Source organism: Eptatretus burgeri, chromosome 12, assembly GCF_056783735.1.
Source record: "Eptatretus burgeri isolate ZD-2024b chromosome 12, Ebu_testis_v1, whole genome shotgun sequence".
In the NCBI taxonomy this organism is placed as follows: domain Eukaryota; kingdom Metazoa; phylum Chordata; class Myxini; order Myxiniformes; family Myxinidae; genus Eptatretus; species Eptatretus burgeri.
This window is the reverse complement of record NC_140972.1, coordinates 50998529-51024517: the sequence shown is the minus strand read 5'-3', so window position 1 is coordinate 51024517 and position 25989 is coordinate 50998529. Positions and strand designations below refer to the sequence as shown.

At 49.1% G+C, this 25989-nt stretch overlaps 2 protein-coding genes across 6 annotated transcripts in view; one reads left to right on the top strand and one right to left on the bottom strand.

The window, feature by feature from the left end:
- LOC147015600 (dual oxidase 1-like) overlaps positions 1 to 18083 on the bottom strand; it is a 171816-nt gene extending 153733 nt beyond the window's left edge. For all 5 annotated transcript variants that reach the window (XM_085850498.1, XM_085850496.1, XM_085850497.1 and 2 more), the window contains exons 1-3: positions 17973 to 18083; positions 17010 to 17095; positions 95 to 172 (exon numbers count right to left, since the gene is read on the bottom strand). In XM_085850498.1, the coding sequence (XP_085706624.1) occupies positions 95 to 172; positions 17010 to 17095; positions 17973 to 17980 (172 nt within the window). In that variant the 5' untranslated portion in view covers positions 17981 to 18083. The remainder of the gene's footprint in view (positions 1 to 94; positions 173 to 17009; positions 17096 to 17972) is intronic.
- A 41-nt stretch (positions 18084 to 18124) lies between these two features.
- DUOXA2 (dual oxidase maturation factor 2) overlaps positions 18125 to 25989 on the top strand; it is a 39910-nt gene continuing 32045 nt past the window's right edge. The window contains exons 1-2 of the mRNA XM_085850505.1: positions 18125 to 18238; positions 19143 to 19291. Coding sequence (XP_085706631.1) covers positions 19145 to 19291 — 147 coding nt within the window. The 5' untranslated portion in view covers positions 18125 to 18238; positions 19143 to 19144. The remainder of the gene's footprint in view (positions 18239 to 19142; positions 19292 to 25989) is intronic.

Genomic DNA, 25989 nt, shown 5'->3' with positions numbered 1-25989 from the left:
CCCACACTTTCCATTTCTTGTGTAAAAAGCTTTCACTATCTTGTATATCAAATCCCAACTTCAAAGCATAAATTACACCATGGGTGCTCCGTACCTGCGCTTCCCCATTCAGTGCGAGCGAGATTGTTGTACCAGCCGTCAAAGCGCTGGATCTCGAACAGCGGGTAACCATCTGTGGGAAAAATAGGTCAGGGCTTTAAAAACAACACAATAGACCCACTGAGACCTCATTCCACAACACTTCACTTTCCTCCCTTTGTGATGTCAAGCATCCGTACTATTTAAGCTTCCTCCGATAACAAAGGAGGGGGAGGCATATTGCTGTTATCGGGTTTGTTTATACAATAGGTGCCCACAATTATTTAAATGTACCACAAAGTTTATTAGATCCCCAGGAGTACAAAACCATAATTGAGGAAAAAAAAAATAATTAAACAATAATAATAATAATAATAATAATAATAGTAATAATAATACCTTTCTGCGCTTTCAACACTCCAAATTTCCAAACTGTATCAATTTCCCCAAACTATATCTCGGAGCTGGTTGGGACTTCCAGAATGAAATTTTACTTAAATAATGTGAAGAGAAAGTATGGAGGGTTGACCTAACTTTTGACCTAATTTTAAGGTCATGACCTAATTAGACTTTTTCTCCATAATTTGACGGAAGGTTGTCCAATCAGAAGAAAATTATCCTCATTAGATAGACTCGAGCAAGCCGCCTTTCAACTTAATTTACATCATACCCCTCTGGGTTAAAGGTCAAGGTCTTACACCCCTAACAATAGTACGAAACCACCATTTAGGTTTTTCTCCATTTTTCTGCCAATGTCCGAGGAATTTCGGAATTAAATTTTTCCTCAATAATGGTAATACAAAGTAGGTGGGATGGACATAATTATGTTGAAGTGGATCTAATTTTTCACGTCACGACCAAGTTTTGACATTTTAACACATTTCAACAAAACTCGACTATGGTTTGTCTGATCAGAACAAAATTGCCCTCTCTCGATAGCCAAGAGCAAAGCATATTTATGCTTCATTACATCATACCCCTCCAGGTTAAAGGTCAAGATCAAATGGTGATCTGAAAAAAAACAAGGCTTTTTTGTCACCCCTTACTTTCGGCAATCTGGAAATTAAAGAATGCTTGACCTTTCAAGACCCAATTCCACAAGCCTTCACAAAGGCATTGCGGCAATACACACACCAGGGGCAGATCCACAACAAATTAACAACAAAAGAATCAAGTTACCGAATTAACCACACGGTTTCGACTGCCGGGGATCCACGCCCTCGGTACGCCTTGCCCGAACCGGATCACTCTACCGACTACCTTTCCGGATCGGATGCAGTCGAGCGGCCCTGCCAAGGACGTACCGGCAAGAAGGAACGGATTATCGGGAATAAAGACCCGGCTAAACTCAGATTCGAACCATGCTGGACCAATGGAGGAAAAGACAATTATGAGCTGGGGACATTTCTACAATTATTTATTTTCAATAAGGCGGGAAAAAGCATGTGGCACAGGAAAAAGGTTTATTCGGAATGTAATGCAGGGGAAAGATGACAGAGGTGTGGTGCGGCAATTTTACAAGCAACTTACAAAAGCGGAAACAGTGCAGACTTGACGCGAGATTCATAAAAGCAATAACAATCACAACAATGAAGATCTTATACAGGTTTATCTAACGGACAGGCGCCAACACACTCAGACGAAATAAACACAATGAAAAGCAAAGGACTTTTGCAGCCAGGGAGGGAGGGAGTTGAGGTCACAGTTTTTGGTACCTGAGCATTACGAGGAAGGGACGCTCCGTGGTGCGGCACCCGACAAAAGCTGCACAGTTCGGTCCACAGCCGCACGTGTGGTAATCGTGTCTGGCGGAGTTCAAAGAGGCGAGAGATGAGTCGGTGGCATAACCAGATTAGAGACTTGATCGAGGTCGTGGGAGCGAGGACCAGTACAGTAGGCAGGACATCGAGGCGAGACATAGGCAAAGCCAGGCAGCAGAACACTTTCACAACAATTCTCTTCAACCTCTCCAACCTGCAGTTCTCTTCAATGACCAAACAACTCGCAATTCTCTTCAACCTCTCCAACGACTCGCAAAACCAACTCGACAACCAACTTCTCTCCAACCTCCCCAACTTCTTCACAATTCCAACGACAAGGACCCTGAGGAATGCTTCGTACTTTATAGATCACGGGGCTCGGGGAGGAGCCATGGCGAAACCGACGTCATCATCCGATCCGAGCATCCCGGTTGGACTGGGCCTTCATGTGGTTCGCCTTTCTGGGCGGGGTTTCGGCCAGACGCTGGTTTGGTCCGCCCACCTGGGTGCAAAACGAACGTGATTCACCACCCACGTCTGCTTTGGAATAGACGGTGGAATACTCAAAGCGCCGGTCTACTCCATGGTGCACGTTGTGATTTTTCCTCAGAAGCGATCATTGGGGAGGGTACCGTGGGTTGTCGTGGATTTTTCCTCAGAAATGCAATGGAGTGGGGATAAAATAAAAGGGAAAAATGATTTAATAACCTAACTAAAGCCCATCGCAACGCACCCTTGCGTCTTCCCACTACACAAGGAAGGGATCTAACTACACGTATATTAATGGAATAACTGACTTGGGACAACTCTATGTTTGTATGCATACGGTTCCTAGAACCGTATCAATATATATATATATATATATATATATATATATATATATATATATATATATATATATATATATATATATTGTTGTGGTTACCAAATTCGCAAACCACCATTCAGGTCCCTTAGGTGAGGTATCTCGGTAAGTACATGTGTAGTTAGGCCCAAACCCGTTGTCTAGTGGGAATACATGTCATTTATGCGAGCTGCGACTCTTCAGGATAGCCGTTTTTCTTTTACTATCTTTATTTTGGACCAACCGCCATGATTACAACCACAACCACCACTTCACCACAACCGCCACGACCTTCCCGTCACACCTCGCAACCGTAGCATCGCCACCGTTCTTGCCCCGCTGTGGGTACCGGTGTTGGATTCGTGCAGAGCGCGCGTCGAACAGCGTGTACAAAATCACGGATTTTGTGCTTCAAAAACGGATCAAAAACGACACACGCCCACTTTTTGCCGTCCAATCGGTGAGCGAGGGGCGATTTGGCCCCGCCTCCAGGACGATCGATATATGCAAATTTGTGGATCAAAAAGCCTTCACGCCCACTTTTTCTCGGGCCAATGGGGAGCGAGGTGAAAGGTCAAAGGGAGGGGGTCAAAGGCGAAGCTACGGGGGGATAAAAGGACCGTGTTCGTCAGTCAGAGAGTGTGGAAGTCTGGAGCCCGAAGCCTGCAGTAGCTGGAGAAGCTGGAGAAGCTGGAGAGAGTCCAAAGAAGAGTCCAACGGGAGAGTCCAAAGAAGAGTCCAACGGGAGAGTCCAAAGAAGAGTCCAGAGTCGGAGAGTCCAGAGGCGGAGAGGCGGCAGCGGCGAAGGCAGACGAGGGGGTGCTCGCGACGGTGCCGGGAGCTGCACGCCCGAGGAAGGCCGGCAGCGCGACCTGGCCGAGGTGGAGACGCACACCAGGGATAATAAAGATCCTCTATACCCCGAGCATCAGCAACCCCCTCCTGTTCCCCCCCCGCGCTGAGATAGTGCGACCAAGGGGGCCCCTTTCCCACCCCCTGCCAGGCACTGTCCGCGAGGCCCGCGGAGTGAGGCGCCATCGCCGCTCCGCGTCTCATCACCAGACGGGTAGGCGCGACCCGGTCTCGGCCTCAGGCCCGCCTCATCCTTGAGGGTATTCTTTCCTTGGTTTTGGGTATGTGTTGTCGGCGCCGTCTGTGAGGTAGAATTGTATAAGTGTTGCCGTGTGCTCGGTAGTCGGTATTAGCTCTGCATTGTCTTCGCTTTTATATTTGCTTTTTGTGTAAATGGAATTGTGTTTTCTTTTTTTTGTGTGCTTTTGGTGGAATTGAATATGTGTGCTTCCCGTGTGCCGCGAATAAATGTGCTTTATTATTGAACTGTTCTCCCGCTTCGCTTCGTCTTTTTCTCCCATTGAATCCTCATCTTGCTTCACGTTAAGGGTTGGTAGTGGGCTGAATACGCCCGATAATTAATCGAACCGTCGAGGTCGACGATAACACCGCTCGGTTATTCTGATAGTACGGAACGGGTCGCTTAAGTGGCCCGTGTCCGAAGTCGACCTGCGGCGAGGTGCGATCGCCCGGTCTACCCTCCGCGTGGGTACTTAGGTAGGTCGAATTCGGCGAGCAACCCTATCCCACGCGGGGCTGATTGGCTCGATCGCGGTGAGACCGAAAGGTCCACCCGTGACTGGTTCCCGGCGTTAGTCCGAGAGGGTCACGACTGGATTGTCCGTCCGGTGGGCGACGTGCCGCGATTCGAGTTACGTGGCCGTCAGCACGCCGGCGGGCGCGAAGACCGCAACACTGGTGTCAGGTCGTGCGATACAAATTCATCGCCCTCCTCGCGGCACTGGTATCGGAGAACAGGAAAACGGGCTCTCCTGTCTCCGGCTAAATTCACGGGAATCGGTCCAGGGGTGAGAGAAGCGACCCCCGATTCCCTCCAAATTACGAGCGAGCAAATTAACCCTTCACGAGAAGCAAGATGGCGTCTCAAGGCGAGCGGGTGCCGGGTGGATTAGGTATGTGTAATAGTAATGTAGAATCCATGGCTCAGGACGAGATCACCGTGCAAGAGAAACCCGTACCAGAAGGTTGGGAAAGGCATCGATGCCGTTCATCTGGTCGGTTTTTTTGTTATAACCCCACCGCTAAATGTAGTCAGTGGGAGTGGCCAGGGCAGGTGACAATACAGCACGTTATGGAACTCGTGCAGAGCATAATTGACGGAATGAAAGAAGGGAACAACGAAATGAAGAGAAATACGCAACAAATGGAAAATAAAAAAATGGATGGAAACGCACTCGAAGCGAAAAACCAATTAAAAGAAAGCCAGGAGGAGACAGAGGAGGGATTGAAGGTCGAAACGGTGGAGTGTGAGAAAAGACTTCAAGACATGACGAAGAGAGTTGATAAGCTGGGACTGGAGGGAAAAACGGAGACAGAGGAACTGGGAAGACGGGTAGAAAACCACAAGCGCAAGCCGGAAGAACAGTTAGAAGCCAAAGCAAAGTCTGAGTGTGCGGAGATGAGAAAGGAATTGGAAAAGAAAGTTTCTGAGTTACAGAAACATCAAAACAAAGAGAGGGAATTACAAAACGAACTGAGAGTGTTAAAAGAGGAAAGGAAGAGAACGGAAAATGAAACTTTAAGAAACCACACTGTACAGATCGAACAGCTGGAAGCGAAGGCCAGACTAAAGAATGAGGAACAAGAAAGAGTAATGAAGGAAGAACGAATGAGACAGGAGAAAGAAATCAGTCAGTTGAAAGAAATGACGAGATTGCAGAAGGAGGAACAAGAAAGACAGTGGAATAGAAAACTGAAAGAGTATGAATTTGAAACTGAACGACAAAAGGAAAAAAATCGGTTTGAATACGAGGAGAAAGTAAAGGAGCAAGAAATGAAGCAGGAAGGAGAAATCAGGAGATTGAAGGACACAACGAGATTGGAGAGGGAAGAACGAGAGGAACAATGGAATAGAAAACAAAAAGAACATGAATCTGAGGTTGACCAATTAGAAGAAAAGCTGAGGCTGGAGTACGAGATAGACAAAGAACAGCGAATGAAACACAAACAGGAGATTAACCAAATGAAGAAAACCATGAAACTGGAGAAGGAAGGACAGGAGAGGAAACGAGGAAGAGTAATGAGACAGCAGCAAATGAAACACAAAAAGGAGATTAACCAAATGAAGCAAACCATGAAACTGGAGAAGGAAGGACAGGAGAGGAAACGAGGAAGAGTCGTGAGAGAACAACGAATGAAACACAGGAAGGAAATGAGCCAATTGAAAGAAACGATGAGATTGGAAAACAAAGAGCAGGAGGAACAGTGGGAAAGAAAACAACAACTCTATGAGTGTGAAATTGAACAACTAAAACGGAGGGAGAACGAACAGCTAATGGGGCTAAGAGAGAAAGAACGACTCAGATGGGAAAGGAAAAGGAACCAGGAAGAGACAGAAAAAAGGAACCAGGAGAGAAAATGTATAGAGACACGGGAGACAGACAAAATAGAGGAGAGACTGCACGATGAAGACGGGGTAAGTGACGCGCACACACACACGGAGGTAGTGGAGGACAATGGGGGTGAGCTCGCGGAGCGTGTAGAGACCCAGTGCGAGCACCTGGATGGCCTCCTCCAGGAACGAGGGGAGGGAGTCTGCCCCCTTGAGGCGAGTCACGACCAGGTGAGTTCGGTCGTGCTTTGCGAGGTTGAGGGGACGGGTGCTGTGGACGGGTGCACGGAGAGCTTGGGGGGTATAGAAGCCCCGGAGACCCTTGTGGGGACACAAATCCCCAGTGTGGTTGTCCCTGTGTGTGTGGTGCAAGGCGTGGGTGCGTCCCCGTGTGTGGAAGCGACCCCGTGTGTGAGTGGTGTGGTGGCGATGGTGCCAGAGTGCGTGCTTCCCAGAACGCCGGGTGTGGATGGGGCACCGTGTGTGAGTGAGGCCGTGTGTGTGAGTGAAACGGCCAGTATGAGTGAGGCACCACGTGTGAGTGGTGTGGTGGCGATGGTGCCGGAGTACGTGCTTCCCAGCACGCCGTGTGTGGATGAGGCACGGAGTGTGAGTGAGGCACCGCGGGTTAGTGCCCCCGCGTGTGTGGGTGAGGCACCGTGTGTGGAAGAGACCGCGTGTGTGAGTGTCGCCGTGTGTATGAGTGAGGTACCGCGGGTGAGTGCCCCCGCGTGTGTGGATGAGGCACGGAGTGCGAGTGAGGCACCGCGGGTGAGTGCCCCCGCACGCGTGAGTGAACGGCCGTGTGCAAGGTCGCTGTGTGCAAGGGAGACCGTGTGTGTGAGAGAGCGGTATGAGAGGGAGATGTCGGTTGGCATGCGGGAGCACGCAGCCGCGTCTCCCCGTGTGAATGTGATGGAGTGGACTGTGTGCGTCGTAACACGCAGGTGTGCGTGGGTTGAATGGCGACGACGACGGCGACATGCGAGAAACGAAAGCCGAGTAGCGGCTGTAGTTGTTTCGGGGACCGTGCCGGGTTCACCCAGCAGTGAGCAAGCGGTCCGTGCTGTGCAACGCACGAGACCACCACGTGCTCGCTTGCGAGAGTGAAGTCCCGGTCCGGAAACGCACGCGGTGGATTTGCCGATCCCGCGGACGGACAAAGTTTAGGCAGGTAAATGGATTTGGACCGGACGGGTTCTCCACGCGATCGTGTGTGTTAAGCTCCAACGGGCAAAGCACATGTGTTCGCGTGGGGAATCCCTCGAGACGTGTGGCTTGTGTTTTTTTTTTTTTTGCGCACGGTGACGTCATGGCTGCACGTGTGGTTGGAATCCGGCAGGAGGGGTATCTCTGCCGGATGGTACCGTCCAAGGAGGGACGAGGAACACGTGCAGCTGCATGACGTCACGGGCAGGTGTAAAGTGCGCGAGCTCTGAGTTGCCGCGCAGGTGCTGCGCATGGAAAAAAAAAAAAAAAAAAAAAAAGCAAGCCTCACTTTCGGGTGCACAGGATTCCTGGGCAAGGGGTGAAAGACCCCCTTACCTGGGCACAGGATGAAAACTAGTTAGGGGGAAGGGTTAGCTTAGTTAGACCGACTCCATGGGGCAGGGGTAAGTCCTCATGGAGTCCGTGGAATGGATTAGTTAGAGGGATTGTAGCCAGATTTAGGTTGGGAAATAAAATGATTTATTTGAGGACATGGACAGACTTGTGAATGTGTAGAGGGGACGTAGCTTAGCTACGTAGGTTAAATGGAACGTGCTGTAGTTTAAGGGACGACGTGGGAGCACGAGTTAGTTAGGGGATGCAGATAGAAGGATGGCAGAGTTCAGCGGTGTGTGTGTTGAAGAGTTGTGAGGTGAGTACATGGTGAGTGAGTGAGGCCAGCGGGTCTGTGTGTATGGAGTGAATGGGGAATGCATGGTGCGATGAGTGATTGGGGGGAGGAGTGACTCCCGCCCAAGGGACCCCGGGGTCAGTGTAGATTGAGTTAGCTGGGTTAGTCAAATTGAAAAATGGAGGTCGTTTTGTTGTTGGTGGGAAAGTAGGCTCGAGACCCATTTGGAGGGGTGCAGGAGCCCTGTTGACGGGCTTGGGAGCGTGGCTGCGAAAGGTGAGTATCGCTGAGTGGGTACCCCGGGCACCAGGCTAGTCGGCCGTGGTAGGCCATGGGCCCATGGGGGGCCGGGATAGCGTAGTGGGCACGGGTGCGCCTGCTTGGTGCGGGGGCCCGGGGCGCCATTAGCCGCGTGGGCAGTGTTGTGGGCACGGGTGACCCTCGGAAAGGGGCCCGGGAGGCCGGCCTGCCACGTGTGCGTTTCAGGGGAGGTGCCATGGGGGGCACTCCCCGGTGTTAGGGAGCTGGTAGGCTCGGAGGCAGTGTAGTGCCCGGGGGTGCCATAGCGGGAGAATCGGCAGAGGGTCGTGCCTGCCAAAGGGAGCCACGTGTCCCAGCCAGGAGACCGTGTGAGGGCACGGAGAGAAAATTGGGGGGGCGAGGCCCGAAATTGTGAGGACACCAAAACAGGCGACGGGAATCTGGGTTGTTAGAACCAATAGTTTAAGCGAGAGGCGCTTGTTGAAAGCCCCGGGGTAGTTTAACAGTTAAATGGTTAGGGTAGATTAGGAGATGTACCCCTCCACACCATCCATCCCCTCGCTGTCGTTGTGGGCCGCTGGACCCACTTTGGGTTAGATCGCCGAACTCTGGGGAGGCCATTCTGAGGCTTCGTTGGGTCTCGACACAGGACGTTAGCTCTCCCTTATTCCCCTCCGGGAATGGAACGTAGGGGTTGGGAGTAGGCTAGGTGACAGGATAGGTTAGCCGAACAAGGACAATAAAGGGGGTTAGGGGACGATTCATAGTGGGGGAGTAAAAATAAAAACAACAGAAAAAAATTAAGTTGGGGCTAAATTGGGGTTTGACAAATTAAGGGAGTGGGTAGGTACAGTGACAGGCAAAGGCGATAGGTGGGAGGGAGACAGGTAGGTAGGTCCGAGCCCGCCTTCCAAGTGGCCAGCACCACCGCACTCCCTCCACCAACCTCCACTGAACGGCAAGAGCTGGCCAACTTCATCGGCTGGCCGTGTTTTGCTTCAAGGCGGAGGCCGGCCAACTTCATCGGCAGCTGTGTGCTGCAAGGCCTGTGCCGGCCAGTTCATCTGCTGGCTGTTTTTCTTCGAGGCCTGTGCCGGCCAGTTCGTCTGCCGGCTGTGTTTGCCTGCAGCGGCCTTCTTCTGCGGGCTGTGTTTGCCTGCAGCGGCCTTCTTCTGCGGGCTGTGTTTGCCTGCTCACCTTTTCCATGCCATGCCCACTGCCCATGTTCACCAGCCCCGTTCAATTTTTGCTTTGCCCCCCCCCCCCTGTTCATTGCCATGTGCGCCAGGATCGTGAAAGCAACAGTTTGCAAGCTGCGAGAACTGCCCTGTTGGCAGCTACAACACGGGCCTGCAGTGGCGGCCCGTGCACCGTGTTTGCGTCCATCCATTCATGCATCCATTCGTTGTGTTCATTGCGTGTGCCACTTGAGCTGGCACGGAGACTGCGTTTGTGCAGCCCATGCACCGTTGTGGTTCACTGCATTCAGTTCAAACCGTTCATGCATCCATTCGTTGTGCTCATTGCGTGTGCCACTTGAGCTGGCACGGAGACTGCGTTTGTGCAGCCCATGCACCGTTGTGGTTCACTGCATTCAGTTCAAACCGTTCATGCATCCATTCGTTGTGCTCATTGCGTGTGCCACTTGAGCTGGCACGGAGACTGCGTTGTGCAGCCCATGCACCGTTGTGGTTCACTGCGTTCAGTTCAAAAGGGAAGGCCTTGGACTGCGTGTGAGCAGCCAGCCACGTTCCCTGTCACCTGCATTGTTTTGAGCCAGAGACTGCATGTGGGCAGCCTGGCTCCCTGCTAACTGCTTTCTTTTGCAGAGTTCAGTGATCCTGGGCCATGGTTTAGTGTAAAATTTGTAAGTTAAGGTTAAGATGTACTGTACATATGAGTGCGCCCCCGGCATGTCTGTCTAGCGCCGGCAATTTTATTTAAGTCGTCCGTGTGAGTGAGTTTGTTTAGATAGTTACGCAGCCCTCAGGTTATTTATTTTGGGGACACGAATACCATGAATGTCGCACTCAGGGATCCGTAGGTAAAATGTACTAGGGGAAAACTACACATGATGGCACACGAAAATTTGACGACTCGGGACGAGTCTGTAAAAAGGGGAGGGGGTAGTGTTGTGGTTACCAAATTCGCAAACCACCATTCAGGTCCCTTAGGTGAGGTATCTCGGTAAGTACATGTGTAGTTAGGCCCAAACCCGTTGTCTAGTGGGAATACATGTCATTTATGCGAGCTGCGACTCTTCAGGATAGCCGTTTTTCTTTTACTATCTTTATTTTGGACCAACCGCCATGATTACAACCACAACCACCGCTTCACCACAACCGCCACGACCTTCCCGTCACACCTCGCAACCGTAGCATCGCCACCGTTCTTGCCCCGCTGTGGGTACCGGTGTTGGATTCGTGCAGAGCGCGCGTCGAACAGCGTGTACAAAATCACGGATTTTGTGCTTCAAAAACGGATCAAAAACGACACACGCCCACTTTTTGCCGTCCAATCGGTGAGCGAGGGGCGATTTGGCCCCGCCTCCAGGACGATCGATATATGCAAATTTGTGGATCAAAAAGCCTTCACGCCCACTTTTTCTCGGGCCAATGGGGAGCGAGGTGAAAGGTCAAAGGGAGGGGGTCAAAGGCGAAGCTACGGGGGGATAAAAGGACCGTGTTCGTCAGTCAGAGAGTGTGGAAGTCTGGAGCCCGAAGCCTGCAGTAGCTGGAGAAGCTGGAGAGAGTCCAAAGAAGAGTCCAACGGGAGAGTCCAAAGAAGAGTCCAACGGGAGAGTCCAAAGAAGAGTCCAGAGTCGGAGAGTCCAGAGGCGGAGAGGCGGCAGCGGCGAAGGCAGACGAGGGGGTGCTCGCGACGGTGCCGGGAGCTGCATGCCCGAGGAAGGCCGGCAGCGCGACCTGGCCGAGGTGGAGACGCACACCAGGGATAATAAAGATCCTCTATACCCCGAGCATCAGCAACCCCCTCCTGTTCCCCCCCGCGCTGAGATAGTGCGACCAAGGGGGCCCCTTTCCCACCCCCTGCCAGGCACTGTCCGCGAGGCCCGCGGAGTGAGGCGCCATCGCCGCTCCGCGTCTCATCACCAGACGGGTAGGCGCGACCCGGTCTCGGCCTCAGGCCCGCCTCATCCTTGAGGGTATTCTTTCCTTGGTTTTGGGTATGTGTTGTCGGCGCCGTCTGTGAGGTAGAATTGTATAAGTGTTGCCGTGTGCTCGGTAGTCGGTATTAGCTCTGCATTGTCTTCGCTTTTATATTTGCTTTTTGTGTAAATGGAATTGTGTTTTCTTTTTTTTGTGTGCTTTTGGTGGAATTGAATATGTGTGCTTCCCGTGTGCCGCGAATAAATGTGCTTTATTATTGAACTGTTCTCCCGCTTCGCTTCGTCTTTTTCTCCCATTGAATCCTCATCTTGCTTCACGTAAAGGGTTGGTAGTGAGCTGAATACGCCCGATAATTAATCGAACCGTCGAGGTCGACGATAACACCGCTCGGTTATTCTGATAGTACGGAACGGGTCGCTTAAGTGGCCCGTGTCCGAAGTCGACCTGCGGCGAGGTGCGATCGCCCGGTCTACCCTCCGCGTGGGTACTTAGGTAGGTCGACCCGGCGAGCAACCCTATCCCACGCGGGGGCTGATTGGCTCGATCGCGGTGAGACCGAAAGGTCCACCCGTGACTGGTTCCCGGCGTTAGTCCGAGAGGGTCACGACTGGATTGTCCGTCCGGTGGGCGACGTGCCGCGATTCGAGTTACGTGGCCGTCAGCACGCCGGCGGGCGCGAAGACCGCAACAATATATTATGCATACATATTGCTACGAATTCGCGCCCCGCCGGCGTGCGAACGACCGCGTGAAACCAATAGCGGCCGCTTCGCCCACCGAACGTGCAATTCAGTCGTGACCCTCACCGAACAATGACAGGAGCTAGTCACGGGTGGGGGTTTAACCTCATCACAACTCAGTCCGCATTCTACCCATGCGAAATTGGGTCCGATCGCCGAATTGTCGATTTACCGAAGTACCCGCGCGGATAGAGTACCGAGGAGTTGTACCACGCCACAGGTCGACTCTGGACACGAACCGCTTAAGCGGCTCATTCCGTGCTACAGGGATAACCGAGCGGAGTTATCGTTGACCTTGATGGTTCAGATTATTTACCGGGCATTTTAAACCCACTACCAATCCCTTACGTGATACAAGATGGAGATTCAATAAAAGAAAAAGACGAAGCAAAACGGGGAACAATCGGACAAGCACATTTAATACGGGAGCACGGAAGGCACGTATATTTCAGTCACAGGGATACAATAAAAGCAATACACGTATACGTTTATGCAAAGAAAAAGACAAGCAAAGAACCAACGCAGATCTACAACCGAATAAGGTGATTCACACGGCAACACGAAAAACAGTTCTACTTCTCAAGACTGGCGCCACCCACAGTCATTTGCACAAAACCACAAAAGAAAAGGAAGTCGCGACTTCCCTGAGCGCGTCGTGCAGCCCTTGGCGACCGCAACTCCGAGTCCCTCCGGCGTGGTCCAATGGGCTCGTGCCTCGCGCCTGAACGTGTCGTCCGCCCAACCCGAACGAATGAACAGAACCTCAAGCAGGGACTCTCCAACAACTCTCGACAATTCTCCTCCAGGGACTATCGACCAGCGACTCTCTACAACTCTCGACAATTCTCCTCCAGGGACAAGGGGCAGGGACTCTCCACGCCCACCCTTTTGTGGGTTCCGGCTCCGCCCTTCGCTCCGCCCTGCCCCGTTCTTGGCTCCTCCTTCCTTCGAGATGCTTCCAGAAAATGCCTCGAAGGGGGGCGTTCCTCTCCCCCGGCCGCGTCACACCGCGCTTCCGCCAATCGGGAGAGGACGCGCTACCCCCTCCCCCTTTCTCACCAAGCGCGGGGAAAAATGGCGGGAAAACCCCACAGGCGTTGTTGGTTTTCTTCTTCATGCGCCGTACGACGAGGGAAGGAAGATTCGGGCGGGAGATATTTGCACGGGCGTTTTGGGTGGGAGATCTTGGCAGGAGATATTTAAGCGGGAGTTTTGGGCGGGAGATGCCCCTTCGCACCCTTGTTGCTGCTGCCACTCCGCTCCTTTCATCCGTCCTGTGGAGATCATGACCGCACGGTGCTTGATGAATGGCGAGTGGCGAAGATGGTGGTGGCGTAGTTGTGGAAGGTGGCGTCGTGGTGTGAATGGCGTGATTGTTGGCGTCGTGTAGTGAATGGCGTGATCGTTGAGATGTTGGTTGTGGCGATGTTCGTTGTTGTTCTTGCACCAAAATAACGACAGCAAAAGAAAAACGGCTAACTGAAGAATCGCAGCCCGAATGGATCACATATATTCCCTCTATACAACGGGTTTGGGCTCACTCCACATGGACTTTCCGATATATCTCACCTGAGACCCTTAATGGTGTATTGCGAATTTCCACAGCCGTAACAATATATATTCGCGTGTATCCACTTGCGTCGCTCACCTCACCATAAGTTGCAACAGTGGGACAAACACCGCCACTTAATTCAAATCCCCTCACTGCCACGTTACTGAAAACAACTCACCACTACCTTGATATTCATACCTCACCACCACGAAACTGCCATGTTATTAAGAACACCTCACCTCCACATCATTCAAAACAACTCCCGCTGTGCAATTCAAAATGCCTCACCACACATTGCTTTCGAGACAGTCTTGTTATAACTGAGGATAAGTACGTGAGTTGTCGTGTTGTCATGATTTACACCAAGTCGAATTCATTTTATTAAAAATTCAATTCTAATTTTTGTTATCAATTACAATTTTAATAAGCAATTTAGGTTGAAGATTTAAGTTTACAAAAAATTGTTTCTTCAAAAATAACTAGCATAACCCACGCTCTGCGCGACATGTTGGGGTGGGTGTGTTTGAGAAAGGAACTGATGCAGAGTATCAGTAGTAATTTTACTTTAATGCAGTAAGTGGAATACGAGTTCAGTTTCAGAACCATTTTATTTACTTTTTTTTTGTACCATACACCTCATATGGTCTTTGAGAAGAATGTAAGCCGAATATCACGTTACTCGAGCGCATAACAAAGTCGAAGAGAGCGCGACACGAAACCACAAACTCGGAAATAATATACAAGATGTTTTTTGGTAGTTACGGAGGAAACACACTGGCGCGCACACACACAAATTTATGTGTGCACGTGTTGAGATATATGTATTGTTGCGGAGCCGGGGTGGCGGGATTCTGACCCGGTCCCTGGTGCCAGCCTCGCCACCACCGTCTCCGGGAATCTATAACGCCGGCCGGCTCGGCACAGGCCTCGGGTCACGCGTCTTCAGTCGCGATACCAACGTAATCCTGAACCTTACCAGTTGGTGAGATAGAACCCCTGGTTACAGACTGGCTTTGTCAGAGACCGAGCGGAGCCTACCAGTCTGTAAGGCCTAAGTCACATTTGCTCTACGGCGAGGATACGGCGACCTCTGAATTGACAGAAATGTGCGGTGGCCGCAGAGTTTCTGCGGTGGCCTCAGGGTGGCCCTATGCCGTTTGGCTATCTTTTACAGGCCGTAGGGGTCGCCGTGGAATTATAACGCGGAGTTAAAACTTTTTTCACCCCCAAAAAACCGAGTTATAACCGAAAAAAAAACTGGTAAAAAAAAGAAAAAAAATGAACCGACTCGTTACCGTCCGTCTGGCCGCATGTTCGCCTTAGGGCTCCCCTGCGGTGGCCTTGCGGGCACCTTGAGGCGACCTTGCGTCTGCCATGAAATTTCTATGGCCGCTGCAGGGCCCCCTTCAGGTCACCGTGCGACATCAAATCAAAGACCGTACGGCAACCCCACGTTTTCGGTCTCCACAATTTCTAAATACGCCGTGCGGCTCCCCGAAAAATAAAAACATATGTGACTGCCACATTGTGTGACCGTGGAAATACTGCAGCCGCCCTATAATTGCTAGTGGCCATAGATTTTGGAGACCCCACGGCCGCCGTGGCAAATGTGACTTAGGCCTAACCACTTTGGTTTTATACGACAATCGAACCGATCGTTCCTTGACGCGACACGCATTAATCCATAGCAGTAACTTCTTAAGAATTAACCAGATTTATTGGGGAACATCAGGGATCACAACACAAGCAATAAACATGACAATGGTTTTATTAACAATCAATCCGTTCTTAACTTGGGAACCACGGTCTAAAGTTTTCGAGGGGATCACGACTGAAATATGCCTTAAACAACACATGCAGCCAAAACAGACAGACAGACAGCATGCATGCAGACAGAGTACTTGGTGATGGCTCATGGACGAGAGGAAAGCGTCAAGAAGCACGAATGTCGCTCGAAACAAACAAGCGGGTCCACGGGTTCGAACTCCCAGCTCGAACGCGCCGCGCGGCAAGAAAATGGTGGCGCAGCACTCCCGCTCCCTCAATGCACCATGTGCGCGGTCTCCGCATGCTCCGACCTCGTGCAGGGTCGAAGATGGGCCTCAGCTGATCTCTCTCACGGTCGGTCCAGCACCCAAATCCCGGCCCGGCCTGCCCTCCAGACAAGGCCCAAATTGAGGTTGACGGGCTCCGGCCAGCGGATCGGCAAACGTGATGAGCCGTTGGTGTGTGAACAAGTATGGGGGCTCCGCGGCCAGACGCAGGGCGAATCGGTCGATCACCTCCCCGTACGAGTCGATCGTCGACTCCACGTCCAGGCAGCCTCTCAAAGCAGACTGCAGTTTCCCAAACTCAGAACTGAACCTCAACCTGAGGCCTCGTTGTTTCTCTCCTTTTTAAAACACGTCACGCCTCGGGAGCGACTGTTTCCACACACCGATCTTTTGTTTCTTCTCTCGGCGACTGCCATTCTCCAAACTCAGAGCTCACTTGTTGCCCTCGTTTCTTCAACCCCCTCTCCAGGCGACTGCCGACAAAAAGCCCCACCCCTTCGCGTCACTGCCTCTCCAGGCCACACCTCTCTCTCTATGCTACACCCCCTCAGCCGACTGGGAGGGGCCTATTGTCCGTCGAGGGGAAGAAGAAGATCGAGCCCCTATTTCACCACAGTATGAACATAAAAACAGTCTTTTACACCTCCCGACACACATTTATCGTACACTTTACCAAGCAACCTATCTAAACAGGCATTTAATGGGGGATCTGAGCTAATCCTATTTTTAGTTGTCCCATTAAGGGCCATTTCCGTTACAGTATATATACACATACATACAAATATGCCTGTGTGTGTGTGTGTGTGTGTGTGTGTGTGTGTGTGTGTGTGTGTGTGTGTGTGTGTGTGTGTGTGTGTGTGTGTGTGTGTGTGTGTGCTGGAGAACACACACTGACAGAAGAAGAACACGATTAAATAAATTTTAAAAGAAAATTTCATGTGTTGTTTTCGTCAAGTTTAGTTCAAATCCAAAGCGGTTGAGGATGGGCTTCGCATTTTGAAATGCTTTCTTGTTACCGCATCAATTTGTCTTCATTGAGAAACCTGAGCAGTCTTAAAGGGTTCGTAATTACGTTGTCAAGGGACATTCCTCGCAAACTCCACAAATATTCTCCACTCCATTGGAAAGAAATCATCTGACAACAGCCCTGTGGTCATTTGCTAATATACACACACACACACACACACACACACACACACACACACACACACACACACACACACACACACACACACACACACACACACACACACACACACACACACACACACACACACACACACACACACACACACACACACACACAGAACTTAGCAGTGGCACTTTACCTGCCAGCCAAATGAGACAGCAAAGGGTGAGTACCAGGTAGGCATTGGAGAGACACCTGGACATCGTTACGAATCCACTCTGTGACCTGCACGCAGACAATCGGACAAGGTATAGCATTCTCAGTTTACTGTCTGGAGCGTGCTAACGCTGTACGTTTGATGTAACCCTCAAACCACGATCTTATTTTAGCAATGTGTTCTAATTTCCAACCCTTTCTGTGAAATGCAAGCTCGATACCTGTGTGGCACGTAATAACCCCTTGCAGTCTTATAACATCATTGTGACGCACCGTCGTAATTACGTTACGCCAGGGACGTGGGTCATGACCCTTTTTGCAATACAAGTTTTAAAATATTCCCACTCGGGATAAAGTATAAATAATAGGTCATTATGTTTGTATCGAACGCTGATTGTATTTTATCACGTTCAGGTAAGAACGGTGCCGAAGATTGTCTCAGTGAATGATTTAGTCCAAGATAAGTGGATCAGTCAAAGCGAATGGATCTCAGCAAAGAGGCCACCACATATTTGGAGAGTACAATGTATAAAGGGTCCTGTTTTCGCGTTGTTGTTTTAATGTTGGCGAACATTCACGCATCACTAGATTGACACTGATTGCAGGGACTCGGCGGGATGGAGCGATGGAAAAGTTTACTTAAAGTTGGATTTATCTTTGCCATTTAGTTTCTGTGTTGTTATCAAATCCTAAGTAATGAATTTTAATGCAATAAATCTCTAAATGATCGTTCAGATGTTCCTGAGAATATAAACATGTCTGGTTGGAAAAAATATTTTTTTACATGAGAAATCATAAACATGACCGTCAACCAAACATATTCGGAATATACAATTATGGGTTAAAAACAAAAGTTAAAATGCCATGAAGAACCCCATTTTTTATGATGCTACATCGTCATTTCAGACTGCAATAGCATAAACCTTTTGGATAAAGATCCACGTACCTTGCCATCCCGAGGATTCTGACAGTAAGCTTGTCTGATGTAATCGACTATGTACAGGCTGTGGATGTGGAGCTTCAAACACCGAGCATTTTCATCAAGGAAGTCCCATATGCAAATGTGACACTAAACAGCTTTGATTGATAGATTACAGGCCGGATGTGAAGTGTATAAAAATCATGGTTAATGCAGTCTGATGAAATCATTTACTCTGAGGGACTGAGATTACATTGCTTGTGTTGTGACTGTGTCTTCCACTGGATGAGCTGGTGAGTCTCATGATAGACCAGTGTAGGGGTTTGACCCTTGATCGTTATAGACCTTTCTGTAGATTACAACCTTCCATAGCAAGTTTTAATCACTGCTTATACAAATGAGGTTTCTCATCACACTGTGTTGTGTAGCTATTTCAAAGCACGTCATTGACTTTTCAATCCGTCTTTAAGTGACAAGGTTCGAGATATTATAAATTGTGAGATTAAGAATGCTGATAGAAAAGTGAACAAGTGATTTACTCTCGTGGTTAAAATATCATTGTACATTGATATATTTTAAAATACATGAAGTTCGTGCCGTTATTCTTACAATGTATTTAATAGAACAAAGTGTAAAGTGAACTGATCATAAACACCAATTTGATATGCTTCATGCTAATGTCAAGCATGTGTGGAGTCCAATTTGCAGATCGACAAAAGTTTATACGAATGAAAACGAAAAAGGACAATTAATTTTTTTCTTTCGATGATTCGATATTTGTCTTGATCAACTTTACTTCTTCAGCAGCTTTGAATGCATACATAACACGAGTGAGCAAGAGATGAGATTTTAAATTTGTAGTTATTTGGATACGCTCAACATTCTTGACTGGTTATTTGCTGACAAAGAAACACCTTCAGCAAAGAATAAGGAAAATGTCATATTATAGAGGGTGTAGCGATGGCCTCAAGGTGAGGTTTAACCTAAAAGAAAGTGTTACATATATGGATCGTAATCTTCAGGAAGTCAAACTAGTCTCCAGAACTGCCACGTCCACGTTGGATTGCTGCCTCATCAATGTCCCATTTGTATGGACTTTTTAAAGACACATACTAATATAGAGTAGGTCAAACATGACAGACATACCATGTATCTGCTCTTTTGCTTGATCTCTCAAATAAACTTTCTACACACCAGGAATGGGGATCAGATACAGCTTCCCACCTTTCTACGCTGAGCGTCGCACACCTGTGATGGTGTCCTTCGACGATGTTATCACCATAAGCGTGTTCTGCGTGGTCGGCCTGGCCTTTCTGCTCATCCTACCTGGAATCCGTGGACGCTCAGTGAGGACACCTATCTTCTCTCATATCTACATCTCTACATCCATACCGAGTGATCAGAATGTTGGCACATAGTCAAAAAAATATTATTCTTTGAACATAATTACATTTTTAAAGATATATTTTATTGTTGTTCAGTGAAAAAAATTCCCAGCTGGCACAGCTCCATTGGACTTTAGGTTGGGGATGGGTTGGCATTGTGGCGATTGGCCATATGCACATTGCAAACATTGCAAGAGACGGCTGGCCTTGTGTATATAGCCAATGTCTGATCAATGTTGCATGTTATTCTGCTAACAATGGACCAAAGTTTAGCTGATGCTCAAACAATTTGCTCCAACAAGAATGGCCTGCACTGTTGGGCCAATGTTGGTTGATCACACTGTGCCAGCTGCAATTGTTCCTCCTCTGAAGCAGCACCGCTTGTTCACATCTGTTCAGGTTTTACTTTCGTTTCACCACGACTTTTTACATGAGATTGAATGATACAAAAAATGGAAAAGAAAGAGTCACACCTTTTTCTTACCAATGCGTAAACCGTGTTTTTTTTGGAGAAGGCAATTGGAATTGTCAATCGTTCAAAATAAAAAGGTGCAGTCAACAAATGTCACAAACACTGGTCCAACGTTAGTCCCATGGTGTTAAAGCTTTGGGACAATGGCAGTGCTGAAGGTTGCCCAACGTTAACTTAACGCCGGTGCATTAGATGTGAATGAAAAATTCATATACTTAGTTCGACTGTCCCAATATTGAATGAAAAAGGAAGCGCACACTTGATCTCAAGCAATGTTTTGTTTGTGGTCCATGAACTTGCCAGAGTATAGCCTTGAAACGAAAGGGTATGTTTTTCATGTTTGATCCAAAATTCTTCAAAATTAAAAATTCTTCAAAATTCAAAAAAAAAAAAAAAACAAACAAAAAAAACAACCCTTTCTCCCTCCAAACCAATGAGTACCGATCCTTCTTCTCCTTCCTCTTCTTCTTCCTCCTTCTGCCGGCACACCATCTTTCTTCTATTTTAGCCGACCCAGTCTCACCATTACCTTCACGATTTCTTCCTACAACCTTCCATTCCCTAATCTTACCGAATCTTCATAAATCCATCAAATATTTTTTTTTTTACCTTGTACCCTTTCAAACGAAACACCTGACACCACATGTCTCTCTCTCTCAACCCTCTTCCTCGTACTTTTCATTGATCCATCAGCTTCACTCTGCATTTACCGTTCCAAATTCACCACACACTTCCACAATTTTGATTCAACCTTCCCTTTTCGGAATCTTACACAATCCTTATTAAGAAAAATAAATAAATAAATAAATTTACTTTTAACAATACACCTCCCGTAACCAAGTGGTTCTGCCGTAACCACGTGATCTGTTTCTACCCTCCGCGTTTACCGATCCAAATTCACCATTCACCATTCACCTCATGATTTTTTCTGAAACCTTTCTTTTACCGAATTTTATGCAATCTCGATCAACAAATAGTAATAATAAAATTAAAAACGGTCTCTGATAATACTTCATCTTCCTTTTTCACACGTGTGGTTCTCATTACTCCATAATTCACGACTCTTTCTATTTCAACAGATTGCTCTCAATTCGACCTTTCCTTCATACCTTGTCTAAAAAGTCCAACTGTAACAACGTTTCTTCTCTCCATTCTCTACATTCGCCTTCATTGAATCCCTCAAGAAATGTCGTAAATTTTATTTCTGAAGGAAAAAAAAAAAAACAGTTTGCTCTGAATGTTCGCTTTCCATCAATCATCCTTTTTTTCCAACTTCAGTGCCAATTCACCCCTCTCACCCTCCCTCTCCATGCAACCATCACACTCCCCCCCTCCAAGATTCCTTCTCACCTTTCTCAAAAAATTTCCCCTCACCTTACTCTCTCAACTCTCACCACTCACCCCCCTCACTCATCCTTCTCAAAGTTTCCCCCCCTCTCATCCACAAAGCTGCCTCCTTCCCAAAGCTCTCTCTCCTCCATCTCATCACTCCACCTCATCAAGTCCTCAACTGCCTTGTCCCTCACTTATTACTCCCCACTGTACCTCAACCTAGCACCACAGGGCCTTTTCTCCTCCTCATCCAGCCCCCTCCGTTAGCTCTTCTACAATCCTCCACACTCTTTCAACAACTCTCTGTCCCTCTCTCCTCCGCCCTTTTCCTACCCTCCCGTGCCCTCCCCTGCACCCAAAGCCTCCTCTCCTCCCTCTTCATTAACAGTGTGGACCTCAAATATCTAGGGCCTTTGCTCAAACCTGACGGATCTTTCCATACAGGTTGAAACTGACAAACCAGATATAATCTGCATAACAGAAACTTTCCTCCCTCAAGACGTCTCTGAAACTCCCTGGTTTCTCCCTTCTCCAGTGTGACAGACCTGAACCTCATCCTGGTGGAGGAGTTGCTCTCTTCATCAAAGATTCTTTTCCTCACTCCCTATGCACTGCCCTCACTCCCTCACACCCCCAGCAATACCTCTGGCTATGGCTTCCCCTCCACTCCCACCTCATGTTTATATGTATGCTGTATCGTCCGCAAAACAATGATGACTCCATTTACACCTCACTATCCAAAAACATGTACCAACTTCTATCCTCTCATCCGAACTCTCTTTCTCATATGCTGTGACTTCAATTGTCATCATGCAACTTGGCTGGGTGTGGGTACCTCTCTCACCTGCCATGGCACTTCAACAAAGGACTTCCGTGACTCATTGGGACTGACTCAATCAGTCAACTTCACGACCCGGATCTCAACCAATGGTACTCCATCTCTTCTGTATCTGATTTTGATAAATTTCCCTGAAAATATCTGCTGTTCTTCCTCCGCTCCAATCTGTTCTGACCACGTGCTTGTCAAAGTGGACATATCTCTGGTTGTTATTAGAGAACCACTTCAGCACCCTTGAGTCTGGCATTTCACTCAGGCTGACTAACAGGGTCTCCAGGCAGCCATCAAACTTCCAGACTGGTCTCCCATCACTATTTTCTCCAACATCAACTCGTCCTGGGAATTCTTTCAAAGAAATCTCTCTCAATATCTCTCTCTCAATATCTCTCTCTCAATCTCTCTCCCTCAATCTCTCTCCCTCAATCTCTCTCTCTCAATCTCTCTCTCTCTCTCTCTCTCTCTCTCTCTCTCTCTCTCTCTCTCTCTCTCTCTCTCTCTCTCTCTCTCTCTCTCTCACCCCTATCCCTCTCTCTGTCTGTCTCTCTCTCTCTCTCTCTCTCTCTCTCTCTCTCTCTCTCTCTCTCTCTCTCTCTCTCTCTCTCTCTCTCTCTCTCTCACAGATTTATCCCCTCTCTTCTTCAGTTGTCCTACCCTTCCTCCTGCCCTTGGTTCCCTGAAGCTTGGGGCAAAGCAGTTGTCCTGAAACAACTTGCCTTTGCCTCATGGATGGCAAACCCAACTGAGGGTAATCTCAGTTCCTTCCATAAAGCTCAGAACAAGTGTGTGTCTACCCTCAGGAGAGCCAGAAAACAGCATCTTTCTAATCTCAAGTCTGAACTCTGAAACCTCTCTCCCTCTTCCAAATCCTGGTGGCATCAAATCAAGTCTCTTTTTGGTGTATGTCCCCCCTCCATCCTCTCCCTTACCTCAAATGGCCACACTGCTGATACCGCACGTGAAAAGGCTGAATGCCTAAACTAGGTGTTTGCATCGAAATCTTGTATCCGAAACCCATCGCTTTCTGCACCCACCTTCCCAGTCACACCCACCTATCCCTGGACTCTCTGTCCTTTTCTTCTGACAAAGTGGAGAGCTTACTGTCAAACCTCGACTCAGATTCTGCAACCGGTCCAGACGGCATCAGCTCACCTGTCCTAAGTACAGCTCCTCTGTTCTTGCTCACCCTCTCTCTGATCTATTCCCCCTCTCATTTGCTCAAGGTCATCTGCCATCTGCTTGGAAATCAGCAAACATTGCTGTCCTGCATTAAAGGTATAAAAACAGATCCCGGCAACTACAGACCAATCAGCCTTCTCCCAATCATCAGCAAGGTTATGGAATCCATCATCGTTTCAGACATTAAATCCTCCTCTTCTCCAATGGCTTGATTTCCGATCATCAATTTGGATTCATACCAGGTCACTCTACCCTGGATATGCTGCTTCTGCTCTCCCATCAATGGATGGAGGTCCTCAATGCCAGACATGAAATCAGAGCTCTATCCCAAGACATATCGCGTGCTTTTGATACGGTCTAGCACACTACCCTGCTCACCAAACTCTCTTCCTGTGGTATCCAAGGCCATCTCCACTCATGGCTCGCAGACTTCCTCTCCTGTCGCAGCCAACGTGTGGCCGTAAATGGAGTTCTCTCATCCCCTCTTCCTTTCCAGGCTGGAGTTCCTCAAGGCAGCGTTCTGGCCCCTGTTCTTTTTCTGGTTTTCATCAATGATCTCTCCGACTCTCTGGAAAATCCTCTTTATCTCTTTGATAATGACTCCACCCTGTGCCGTACCATCTGTCATCCCTAAGACCAGCAAGCCACAGCATCTTCGCCCTTTGCAGATCTGGATAAAACCACAAACTGGTCCATCACGGAGAACATATCTTTCAATCCTGATAAATCTCACACTCTCACTATGTCTCTCCGAAAGGACCGTTTAGAACCCCCCCCCCCCCATCTACTTTCTCAACAATCCTCTGGAAGAAGTCCTTTCATTTAAGCTTCTGGATCCCACTATCTGCTATGATCTTTCCTGGGAAAGCCAAATTTCCAACCTGGCCACCAAAGCCAGTCGCCGAGTGGGAATCCTCTGTCGTGCAAAGTCCTACCTCGGCCCACCTGAACTCCTGATCACATACAAAGCTTTCATCCACAGCCTGATGGAGTACAGCTCTCCCTTCTGGGCTGGTGTTCCTGCCTCTCACCTTTCTCGGCTTCACACCTTGGAAACTAAGGCATTTGGGCTCATTGGTATCTCCCGCGATGAGGCTGAGTCTTTGGGCCTCTCACTCTCTCACCACAGGCAGGTCAGTGGTCTTTCTGTCTTCTAGCATCTCCTGTCCAGTCTTGCCCCCCATGCTCTGTCTGTGATACTGTTATAGATTCGGCGGTGGGAGGATTCACACCCCACTCCGGACACCAAATGTTGAAGAATCGGCGTCACTTAACAGCACCGCTGTCTCAGGGGTTATAACGCCAGCTAGTTCGGCACAGGTCTCGGGTCACGTGTCTCAGATCACGATACCAAAGTACACCTGGGCCTTACCAGTTGGGGATATAGACCCAGACTACAGACTGGGTTTGTCAGAGACCTCGCGAAGTCTGGCAGTCCGTAACCATTTTGGTTTTAAATACAAATCAAGCGGATTGTTCCTCAGCGCGGCACGAAGAAATTCAAGGCGGCAACTTTCATATGAATCAGCAAAATTTATTGGGGACACATCGGAGAAACACGACACAAGCAAACCATTCACAAACGTTATCATTCATTTATAACCCGCTCCTAACTCGGGAGCTACGGATACGGGTTTCGAAGGGAGCCCGAGTGAAATAAACCTTAGGCCTGGCCAACATGCAGACAAGACACGGAGTACTTGGTGATGCCTCATGGACGAGAGGAAAAGTGTTGAAGGCACGAATGCGGCTTGTGAGAAGCCGATGGTGTCGGATTCGAGCGCCCAAGCTCGAGCATGCAGCGTGGCAAGATGGCGGCGACGGCCTCCTTTTTGTCGGCACCGTTCACGCACGCAGCCTCGGCGCATCCAGCGCCTCGAAGGTCGACGGCACAAGAGAGAAAGATCTATGGTGTGTTCCAGCTGGTTTCTCACAAGGTCCAGTATGCGAATCCAGGCCTGGCCCGTACACCAGACTAGGCCAAATCTGGGTGTTGGACTCTGCAGGTGGATCGATGGGATGGAAAGACGCGTCGAGCCGTGCAGGGAGTCAGGACAGTCAGAGGCTCTGTGACTGGACTCAGGATGAACCTGTGGAGCTCCTGCAGGCTGGATCCATGGCAGAGGAGGAAAAGCCGACCACACCACTCCTCATCACGCAGATCGCCGACTCACCAAGCAGTTCCTCCCTTGCCTTTCGGAGCGGGCTTTTACCGGACCCCTCCGGGGACCCGTGATTGGTCCATCGTTCGAGATTGCAGCAGCTCTCCGCCAATGGGCTGCCGGCACGTCTTGTTGACTGTGAGGGTGCAGGGTGGGGGCTGGTTAAGAGGGGGCCAGGAAGAAGAAGACGCCTCTCAGTGCACCACCACTGTATGAACAATGGACAGCCTACGACACCTCCCGACACACGTGTAACATCCGATTACCAAACAACCTGGCTAAACATGCATTTAAGGGGGTATCTGGGCTAATCCTATATTTAATAACCCACTAAGGGCCCATTTCCGCAACACTACGCCCCCCCCCCGCCATATTTCTGCAGGGCGCTCAAGGTCCGCCAACAACTCCCTTCTGGTAAAACTCCCAAAATCATGAATCGCTGCTCACCTTCGCTCTTTCATACCTCTTTTTTCTTACCTCCCACACTCTCTTCAATCCCATTCTTCCCTCCAGGCCTTCAAAACAGCTGTTCATCACCACCTCTTATCTTTTCCCATCCAAAACCTCGATCTTTTCTACCCCCATTAATCCACCCCAAACTCACCTCCTTCAAATTCCCTGCTTTCCTTCCTGAAAGTCCCTGTAATGTCTATCTCTTATACCCCATGTTCCCCACCCA